Source organism: Oncorhynchus keta, chromosome 18, assembly GCF_023373465.1.
Source record: "Oncorhynchus keta strain PuntledgeMale-10-30-2019 chromosome 18, Oket_V2, whole genome shotgun sequence".
Lineage (NCBI taxonomy): Eukaryota > Metazoa > Chordata > Actinopteri > Salmoniformes > Salmonidae > Oncorhynchus > Oncorhynchus keta.
Genome location: NC_068438.1, coordinates 33,264,295 through 33,275,741, shown reverse-complemented (window position 1 = coordinate 33,275,741; position 11,447 = coordinate 33,264,295). Strand labels below are relative to the sequence as shown.

General features: G+C 48.5%; 1 protein-coding gene across 2 annotated transcripts in view; it reads right to left on the bottom strand.

The window, feature by feature from the left end:
• The window catches only part of LOC118379169 (phosphatidylinositol 4,5-bisphosphate 3-kinase catalytic subunit beta isoform-like), a 103,358-nt gene that overhangs the window by 16,280 nt on the left and 75,631 nt on the right, over window positions 1–11,447 (bottom strand). For both annotated transcript variants that reach the window (XM_052467969.1, XM_052467970.1), the window contains exons 6-7: window positions 6,695–6,877; window positions 892–1,059 (exon numbers count right to left, since the gene is read on the bottom strand). In XM_052467969.1, coding sequence (XP_052323929.1) covers window positions 892–1,059; window positions 6,695–6,877 — 351 coding nt within the window. The remainder of the gene's footprint in view (window positions 1–891; window positions 1,060–6,694; window positions 6,878–11,447) is intronic.

Genomic DNA, 11,447 nt, shown 5'->3' with positions numbered 1-11,447 from the left:
CTGGCCCTCAGCTACAGCCCACAAACATGAATAAGCAGTACACTTCCTTCTGTCCACTAGCTCTCTCTGTGTGTGTGTGTGTGTGTGTGTGTGTGTGTGTGTGTGTGTGTGTGTGTGTGTGTGTGTGTGTGTGTGTGTGTGTGTGTGTGTGTGTGTGTGTGTGTGTGTGTGGGTAAAGAACACACACACAGAGAGAGCTAGTGGACAGCGTAAGTGTAAACGAGTGCGTTTTTGAATGTAAAAATGTGTACTGTATGTCAGTGTTTGTGCATTTAGGTCAGTGTCTATGTGACAGAGGAGTGTATGTATATGTTTGTAATGTCTGATTACAGTACACCACCACAAGAACAGCCTGTCCTTCTCTCAACCTCTCCTCACTACCTAGAACAAAGCTCTACTGGAGAGCTGCTGGGTAAACAGGCTTGTTATGCTTGAAGCCCTACTTCAAGCGTCCAACTACCACAAGACATCACTGTTTGACCGCCATCTTTCTTCTTTTCAGATCAGTGCAGATGCAGTCTTGTTGATGTTGACATTTAGTTGTGATGATTGACATTTTGAAGTGCTAATGATTGTCATGTGTGTCATTTACTGTTAGATGTCACCTGTCACTGTGGGATGTAGTCGTCATGGTACTGTGCAATTAAGCCCTAATGAGCAATTCAACTGCACCTGACCTTTAGGACCAAGCGAAACATCATAAAAGACTCACTAACACATACCTGCACCTATACGCACACACACACACACACACACACACACACACACACACACACACACACACACACACACACACACACACACACACACACACACACACACACACACACACACACACACACACACACACACACACACACACACACGGCACAGAGAAAGAGTGTAACTGACCGAGGGTCCCCTCCTCTTAGGGGGCAGGGGTAAGGGGGGGTTGGAGCTCTTTCGGTTGACAACAGCTCCGATGGCCGAGATCTCCTTCTCGAACATGGCCTGGACAGTGCTGACCTGGACCAGGGTCAGGTGGGGACACTCCTTAGCCTGGAGACAAGCTTTGATGTACTGGGACAGAGAAGAGAGGAGTTAATACAGAGTACCATTCTTTATGCCGTCTGTATCCAAATGTACATTTTAGGGTTGAGTGCCTTGCTAGATTTTCACCTAGTCGGCTCGGGGAATTGGAACCAGAAACCTTTCGGTTACTGGCCCAACGCTCTTAACCGCTAGGCTACCTGCCACCTCTTACAAATGTGAATGGCGCGCACACAAACACCACACACCCACACAGAGATACATCACACAAGTCCATATGTTCTGAGGAGAGGACAGAAGAGGGAGAGGAGAGTACACACACTGAGGGATGAGAGGTCAAAGAGAGGAAATCAGACAGATGGAAGGTAACCCACATCTAATGTATAGACATGACCTATGTAGATCAGATGGTTCCTGGTTCTAAACACTTTTCCGTGAACGAGAATAAATGGGTCCGGACCCATTTCTGCAGGGCGTAATGGTCAGAGTCTGTTTCATCACACGCACAGAAACACACACACACACTCATACACATATGGATTCAGTCATACACATCTACCAGGTTTGAGAGTAACAGTAATGTGTTCGAGGAAGACAGTGTTATTAATGAGGCGTTATTAGGACATCAGTCAAATTACTGTTTCTGGATCACTGAGTCTTGTTTATGGCTAAACACAAGGAGTTCTCTTTCAAGTTTTCGTTTCGGTATTCCACTTATGGAATACGTCCCCAGCGTATTCGTCCCCAGCGTATTCGTCCCCAGCTTATTCGTCCCCAGCATATTTGTCCCCAGCGTATTCGCCCCCATCGTATTCGTCAGAAGCCTTTATAACACTACCCCAGCCATGGTTGAGCAGCATCTGAGCCATTCAAACACCTCTTCTCGCTTTTCATCAGAAAGCTTACCTCGACACAACTGCATTTTCCAGAACTAGCTAAACTGTCCACAGTCCACTCTATTCTCAGGACTGTGCGGTGGTGACAATTTTCCTTTACCATAGAGGATAATTATTATTATATACAATTATTCACTAGCTAGCATCTGTGGTTTTACTTAGACAAGAAAAGTTTTTACGGCTGACACCAAGCTATCTTTTGTAACCTGTTGTTTCAGAAACAGTATCCGGACATCACGAGTGCCAGCGTCAGAGATAACCCACTAAATCACTAGCTATCGGACTAGCCTACCACGCTAGTTTTTTCCTGACAGCTAAAAACATAGGATCTAAGCTATGGTGACAAAAACATCTCCCTCCCCAAACGAGGATAAGCTCCCGGCATGAATCTGCTCCTGTGGAAACAAGATATCGGCCAAAGACACCCACTCTGTGTGCTCCGCTTACCTTATCCTCCCCTGTCTCCTGTCCACACTGTGCCCTCTTCACTGTGAAGAGCCTCTGTCGCAGGCTAGCACGCCAAGCTAGCCTGAGTCAAAAGGACCCTAACATGGGAGCCGGCGACTCACCGGAGGCGATGGATATCCCCACGTGAAAACGTGGCGGCCAGTGCTAGCTGGGGCGACCAGCTCGACGCCATTGTCCCGCTGTTGGAGGACTCCAACAACCACCTTGACGCCTCCCTGCCGGGCTTCCTGATTAGAGGCGATAACTCCTTTCGGAATCGGCTGGAAATGAAGACTTCTTCATCCCCTCAGGCCAGGCCACGAAGCCTCCTGCCAGGGTATCCGAAACAGGGCACACAGGCGGGGAGACATCAACACTGGAACTCGATGTGGACCTGCAGAACGTGTGCAAACACGTTGCTAATAAACTGGTGATTCCCTGTCCCAATGCAGTAGCAGAGACCACCACATCCAGCTACGAGGGTAAGAGGCTATCCAAACGGGCAGCCAGGCAATTACTACCAGTCTTCCCAGAATGCCTGGAGGAGGTTACCTGTACTGGAGTACACCAAGAACTCTGTCCAAGGTGGGTAGGTGTTGGGCTGTGTTGACATGGCAGGGATTGGGCTTGCCCACAAGCTCATCATTGAACCCCTGGTACCTTCCCATCTACACCCCAGCCAGAAGTCCTCCACGACCTCAACTGGCCCCACCTTACCAACCAAGTACGAGCACTTCCAGTCCTCTGCAACAGAGAAGGTCTACAGGTTGGTCGCCACAGCGGTGAGGGCTCTCGGTATACCAAGCTGAGCTACAAGAGGCACTAATGGTCACACCGGAGCCGGGTCTGTGGGATGAGATCTGTGTTACCACACCGTCGAGATGATGCAGAAACGGTGAGTGGAGGAAAAAGAGGGAGGGTGAAGCCCTTCAGCTGTCTGCCCAGGAAGACACAGCACAGTGCCTCGCCACACCTTCACCCAGGCTGCAGCAGGTCGACCCCCCTCAACCTTTAAAATCCCCAGACGTCCAGCCCCCCAGGCTGGGAGCTCAGGGCAGCAGAGAACCTTGGATCCACTGGTCTAAGAAGCCTCCCTTCCCACCCATGGCACCAAGGACCCATACGCCCGATCCTAGATCTACGTGCTCTGAACAGGCACATGGGAAAGTAAACGTTCTGTGCGCCCAGGCAATTGGTTCGTATACATTGACCTGAAGGACACTTATTTTCACATCTCAATATACCCACCTCACAGGAAATTTCTCAGATTCGCTTTTCAAGGTGTAATCTATGAATTTCTGGTACTCCTTCGGCCTAACTGTCACCTTGTGTTTTTACAAAGTGTACCAAGGCAGCCATAGCCCCACTCAGAGAGGGGCATTCGGGTTGATGATGTACATAGACGATTGGCTGCTGTGCGCGCAATCGAGACAAGAGGTCTTAGAACACAGTCAGCTACTTTTGGAACACCTGACATTTCTAGGTTTCAGAATAAACACAGTAAAGAGCATTCTGATTCCCATGCAGACTCTTTCCTAGGTTTAATCCTAGATTCAGTATCATTCAAAGCTTGCCTTTCAGTGGAATGTATTTGAACATTCCAAGATTGCGATACAGTGCTAGGCAGAAGGAACCTGGTGCCTTTGAAAACATGCCTGAGGCAGCTAGGTTTTAGTAGTCGTCCCATTAGGACGTTTGAATATGAAAGGGTTTCAACGCTGGGTCTCCTCTCTAGTTCTGAACCCAATACATTACAAACATCACCGTCTACAGATCTCCATAGATTTCATGGTAGCACTGCACTCCTGAAGATACCGGAGTTTTCTTTTTATCCAGAAAAGTAGTCACGACGCATCTCTCTCGGGTTGGGGTGTGTCCCACGATGGCAGAACAGTCAACGGGGTATGGAGACCCCATCTCCGTTCTACTCAGATAAACTGACTGGAAGTCCTTAGCGTTCTTAGCATTAAAGTTGTTCCTCCCATTTCTGGAGGGTCGTCATGTTCTAGTCAGAACCAGTGTTGTGGCTTACATAAACAGACAAGGGGGATTGCGATCCCCTCACTTACACACAGACTGATTATGTGGAGCAGTGTGCATCTCCAGTCACTGAGAGCTACTCATGTACCCGGGAGTATTGAATCTGGGGGAAGATTTACTTGCCAGGGGGAATCCTCTATGGAGAGTGGAGGCTCCACCCAGAGGCAGCCAATCAGGTTTGGATGCACCTCAGCATGCCAGCAGTGGATCTTTATGTCCATAGTTTTTTTCCCTGAGGGATCAGGATACATTCAGGGGAGTGGATGTGTTGGCGCACGAGTGACCACACATCCTCCTGTATGCATTCCCACACCCTCTCTCTCATACTAATAGTGCCACATTGGCCAGAGAAACACTGGCTAGTGGAGAGCACTCAACTACTATGCGGCCACCCGTGGCCCCTTCCCTTGCATCGGGACCTACAGTGCCAGGCAGAAGGGGAGATTGTCCATCCTCACCTGGAACGGTTGGCACTCTGGGCCTGGCCCGTTGATGATGCAACTTCAACACTACCGGGCTTCCCTAAAACGTCATTTAGACTATTCAGAGTGCTAGAGCCTCATCCACCAGGTCCCTTTATGATTGTAAATGGTGCGTGTTTGAGGAATGGTGCACTAAATCACAGACAGTGCCATTCCAGTGCTCTGTCCTGGTAATTCTGTTGCTTATAAAGGGAATTATTCGAAAAAGGAAATGCTTTTTCTATTAAGGTATATCTAGCAGCCATTTTGGCTTATCATGTAGGTTTTGGGAGCATGACAGTGGGGAAACACCGCCTCGTCGCCCGTTTTATGAAGTGTGCACGTCGTGTGTGTCCAGTGTCCAAACAGTTTGCCCCCTCATGGGATTTACACCTGTGCTTTTTTTTACACCTGCATTGTTTGCTGTTTGGGGTTTTAGGCTGGGTTTCTGTACAGCACTTTGAGATATCAGCTGATGTACGAAGGGCTATATAAATAAATTTGATTTGATTTGATGATTTATCAGTTGTTTTGGATGCTCTATGCCAACAGCCTGTTGAGCCCCTAGATCAGGTGGAACTGAAGATGCTTTCATTTAAGACCAGGCTATTACTAGCATTGGCCTCCGACAAGAGTGTGATTGACATTCACGCACTCTCATTGCACTCGTCATGCGCACAATTTGCACCGGTAACAATAGGGTATGATTGTGGCCTAACCGCGCCTTTATCCCTAAGATTATGAATCCATCTTTGATGCGTCTTCCCGTTGAGCTGGAAGATTTTTACCCCCCACAGTTTCCCTCTCCAGAACATCAACGGCTGCATATGTTGTGTCCAGTCCGCGCTCTGCACATCTACATGGACAAGACCAAGGGGTTTAGAAAATGTGATCAGCTGTTTGTTTCCTGGGCGAAACCTCACAGATAAAGCCCTCACTAAACAACGCCTCTCCCACTGGATAGTGGAGGCTATCACTTTGGCATACACAAGTAAGGGTCTTCAGTCTCCTGCTGGCCTATGGGCTCATTCTACTGGAGGAATGGCTACAGGTCACTGCACTGACCCTGGCACATACCGCTTTATGTGTAGGATCTCCTGAGGGGCAAAGCCAATGTGTGTGATATACAGCACAGTGCAGTAGGTCGTCAGGATAAGCTTGTCTGGCAATACGGGAATCAGATTATCCCATAAGTGAAATACCGAAATGAATACTTGAAAGAGAACGTTAGGTTACGACTGTAACCCCAGTTCTCTGATAGTATGAGTGAGGTATTTCACCAGAACACCCTCCTTGCAGGAGCGAGGAAGAGGAGTTGCTTATTTTTGAAAGATTATTTTATAGAGACCTTTTATAGGGTAGGGGGGACACCTTTCCCCGACGCACACGTCTCAACATCCAGCCAATCATGGTTGGCTTAGTGTAATAAAGGCTTCTGACGAATACGCTGGGGGCGTATCCCATACGTAAAATACCTCACTCTTACTATCAGAGAACCGGGGTTACGGTCATAACCTAAAGACATTCCTCAAACCTAACCTGACAGCTCACTACACACTCTCTGACGTTGGAACATTGAGACTGGAACATTAACAGTTACGGTCGAAGAGAGTTTACTAATTATGATATTAATCATTAAGGAATGGTTGAGGTCAGCACAGCACAGAAACTTGAGGTTAAGAGATTGAGAAAGGGAGCAATTTGATGGTAAGAAAGCACTCTACAGAGGGTTTAGGGGTTAAAGGTGAAGGGTTCATTGGGCAACATTAGGGTCCCTTTGCACTGTATGCACTGAAGTTTAGCCTACGAGTAAGGGGTCACCTTGTACTGTATGAGGGGGTGGTCTCCACAGAGGAATTCCAGCTTATCGCTGACCCTCAGAACATACTGCTCGGCCTGGCGTCCCTCCTCCTCTGGGCCGTGGGTCGTTAGCCATTTCCTCAACGCCTGTTCCATCAGCTCACTGGGACTGGTGCTGGGCCACACCTTCAGACTGGCTGTGTCCTGGAGGCAGAGAACATTATCATCAACACAACAAACACAAAGAGAGACAGAGAAGAGAAAGAGATGGCGTGGTGCACTTAATGTTCCAAACTCAGCAAGAAACGTCCTCTTACGGTCAACAGGGATTATTCTCAGCAAACTTAACATGTGTAAACATTTGTATGAACATAAGATTCAACAACAGACATGTGACTAACAAAAATGTAATAATGTGTCCCTGAAATAAAGGGGGGGGGGTCAAAATCAAAAGTAACAGTCAGTATCTGGTGTGGCCACCAGCTGCATTAAGTACTGCAGTACAACATCTCCTCACGGACTGCACCAGATTTTCCAGTTCTTACTGTGCGATGTTACCCCACCCTTCCACCAAGGCACCTGCAAGTTCCCAGACATTTCTGGGGGGAACGGCCCTAGCCCTCTGATCCAACAGGTCCCAGACGTGCTCAATGAGATTGCGATCCGGGCTCTTGCCTGGCCATAGAACACTGATATTCCTGTCTTGCAGGAAATCACGCACAGAATGAGCAGTATGGCTGTATGGCTGCCTCCTTGCTGCATGCCTAAGGCACGTTCAGGCAGATGAACAGGGACCCTGGTGTTTTTCAGAGTCAGTAGAAAGGCCTCTTTAGTGTCCCAAGTTTTTCTAATTGTGACCTTAATTGCCTACTGTCTAAGCTGTTAGTGTCTTAATGACTTTTCCAAAGGTGCATGTTCATTAATTGTTTACGGTTCATTGAACAAGCATGGGAAACAGTGTTTAAACCCTTTACAATGAAGATCTGTGAAGTTATTTGGATTTTTATGAATTATCTTTGAAAGACATGGTCCTGAAAAGGGGAAGTTTCCTTTTCTGCTGAGTTTATATTACAAAGTGACATCTCAAAGTAAGCGAGGAGAGAGGACAAGGGGGGATATTAAAATAACAGTAAGACAGGGGGTAAGGGATATACACTGCTCAAAAAAATTAAGGGAACACTAAAATAACACATCCTAGATCTGAATGAATGAAATATTCTTATTAAATACTTTTTTATTTACATAGTTGAATGTGCTGACAACAAAATCACACAAAAATTATCAGTGGAAATGAAATTTATCAACCCATGGAGGTCTGGATTTGGAGTCACACTCAAAATTAAAGTGGAAAACCACACTACAGGCTGATCCAACTTTGATGTAATGTCCTTAAAACAAGTCAAAATGAGGCTCAGTAGTGTGTGTGGCCTCCACGTGCCTGTATGACCTCCCTACAACACCTGGGAAATATCCTGATGAGGTGGCGGATGGTCTCCTGAGGGATCTCCTCCCAGACCTGGACTAAAGCATCCGCCAACTCCTGGACAGTCTGTGGTGCAACGTGGCGTTGGTGGATGGAGCGAGACATGATGTCCCAGATGTGCTCAATTGGATTCAGGTCTGGGGAACGGGCGGGCCAGTCCATAGCATCAATGCCTTCCTCTTGCAGGAATTGCTGACACACTCCAGCCACATGAGGTCTAGCATTGTCTTGCATTAGGAGGAACCCAGGGACAACCGCACCAGCATTTGGTCTCACAAGGGGTCTGAGGATCTCATCTCGGTACCTAATGGCAGTCAGGCTACCTCTGGCGAGCACATGGAGGGCTGTGCGGCCTCCCAAAGAATTGCCACCCCACACCATGACTGACCCACCGCCAAAACGGTCATGCTGGAGGATGTTGCAGGCAGCAGAACATTCTCCACAGCGTCTCCAGACTGTCACGTCTGTCACATGTGCTCAGTGTGAACCTGCTTTCATCTGTGAATAGCACAGGGCGCCAGTGGCGAATTTGCCAATGTTGGTGTTATCTGGCAATTGCCAAACGTCCTGCACGGTGTTGGGCTGGAAGCACAATACCCATCTGTGGACGTCGGGCCCTCACACCACCCTCATGGAGTCGGTTTCTGACCGTTTGAGCAGACACATGCACATTTGTGGCCTGCTGGAGGTCATTTTGCAGGGCACTGGCAGTGCTCCTCCTGCTCCTCCTTGCACAAAGGCGGAGGTAGCGGTCCTGCTGCTGGGTTGTCTCCCTCATACGGCCTCCTCCACGTCCCCTGATTTACTGGCCTGTCTCCTGGTAGCGCCTCCATGCTCTGGACACTACGCTGACAGACACAGCAAACCTTGCCACAGCCCGCTTTGATGTGCCATCCTGGATGAACTGCACTACCTGAGCCACTTGTGTGGGTTGTAGACTCCGTCTCATGCTACCACTAGAGTGAAAGCACCGCCAGCATTCAAAAGTGACCAAAACATCAGCCAGGAAGCATAGGAACTGAGAAGTGGTCTGTGGTCACCACCTGCAGAACCACTCCTTTATTGGGGGTGTCTTGCTAATTGCCTATAATTTCCACTTGTTGTCTATTCCATTTGAACAACAGCATGTGAAATTTATTGTCAATCAGTGTTGCTTTCTAAGTGGACAGTTTGATTTCACAGAAGTGTGATCGACTTGGAGTTACATTGTGTTGTTTAAGTGTTCCCTTTATTTTTTGAGCAGTGTAGATTGTCCTGCAGTGTGTGTCTGCTGCCTCGCAGACAAGGCTTAACACACAATCCCAGTCAGACACCGAAGGCTTAAAGAGCATTCAGACAGAGAAACGCACACACCCCCCTACCCAACCTGCCTTGAAGCCAGGGGCCCAACCTGGTTGTGAGGGCACAGCCGCCACACACTCACAATGGCATGACAACCACCTGCTGCATATCACCATGGTGACACTGGCCAGAGTGGTCAAGTTCCAAATAGAGCAGTAAAAATTCTTCAAATGATTTCACATTTTCATTACAGCCAAGACTATGTGTACTTTTGGGTAATTGCTTCAAATAAAATGGTAACTATAGCACCTTGTACCTTCTAGTGAAAGACTGCAGTTTTACAATGTAATGTCCAAGTAAATGTCATGTAAACAGGTAGTAAAATAAGGCTTTGTTATATCAGAGCAACTGAAAACCAGGCCAACCAACCAATTGAGTTAACAAGACTCTAGACAATAAAAGGTCCACTTCCTGTCCTTAATGTGGCTTAGTGTCTGGGACTCCTAAAAAACACACTGACTTCCTGCCACTATCCACCTGGACAGAAGAACACAGCCAGTAAGGGTTTGGGCCATGTAGTGTGCAGTGAGCTATTGACCCTAGTGCACGATGCATATCTTTTTTCAGATAGAACATACAGTAGTGTGTAGAGAGGTTGATAGTGAGGAGTGTGTGTGAGAGTGAGAGAGAGGAATAGAGAGAGAGAGAGGGATAGAGAGAGAGCGAGAGCGAGAGAGGGGTGAGGGGGAAGAGAGGGAGAGTGCAAGAAAGCAAGCAAGAGATATGGTGTCAGCGTCCTCAGATGTCCTCTTTTTCCAAGTTTTTAATTAGTGGAGAGGCCCTTTGGGCAGGCGCGCGTGTGTGAATGTGTCACGTGCTTCGGTGTCTCAGTGAGGATGTGACTGATGGTGGTGATGACCCATTTAGAGCCGTGACTCTGCCAGAGATTGGCTCAGTCCCATAACCAGGCCCTATTAGGGGACCGTCCACTGTCCCAAGACCAGGCCCTAATAGGGGACCGTCCACTGTCCCATGACCAGTCCCTATTAGGGGACCGTCCACTGTCCCATGACCAGTCCCTATTAGGGGACCGTCCACTGTCCCATGACCAGTCCCTATTAGGGGACCGTCCACTGTCCCATGACCAGTCCCTAATAGGGGACCGTCCACTGTCCCATGACCAGTCCCTATTAGGGGACCGTCCACTGTCCCATGACCAGTCCCTATTAGGGGACCATGACCAGTCCCACTCCACTGTCCCATGACCAGTCCCTAATAGGGGACCATCCACTGTCCCATGACCACCAGTCCCTATTAGGGGACCGTCCACTGTCCCATGACCAGTCCCTATTAGGGGACCGTCCACTGTCCCATGACCAGGCCCTATTAGGGGACCGTCCACTGTCCCATGACCAGGCCCTATTAGGGGACCGTCCACTGTCCCATGACCAGGCCCTATTAGGGGACCGTCCACTGTCCCATGACCAGGCCCTATTAGGGGACCGTCCACTGTCCCATGACCAGGCCCTATTAGGGGACCGTCCACTGTCCCATGACCAGGCCCTATTAGGGGACCGTCCACTGTCCCATAACCAGGCCCTATTAGGGGACCGTCCACTGTCCCATGACCAGGCCCTATTAGGGGACCGTCCACTGTCCCATGACCAGGCCCTATTAGGGGACCGTCCACTGTCCCATAACCAGGCCCTATTAGGGGACCGTCCACTGTCCCATAACCAGGCCCTATTAGGGGACCGTTAACTGTCACATGACCAGGTCCTATTAACAGACAGTTAACAGTCACATGACCAGGTCCTATTAACTAGAGGTCGACCGATTAATCGGAATGGCCGATTAATTCGGGACGATTTCAATTTGGAAATCTGTATTTTTGATGCGTATTCGCGAAAAAGGACTGTCCTTGCTCCAATGTGTACCTAACCATAAACATCAATGCCTTTCTTAAAATCAATACACAGAAGTATATATTTTTAAACCTGCATATTTAGC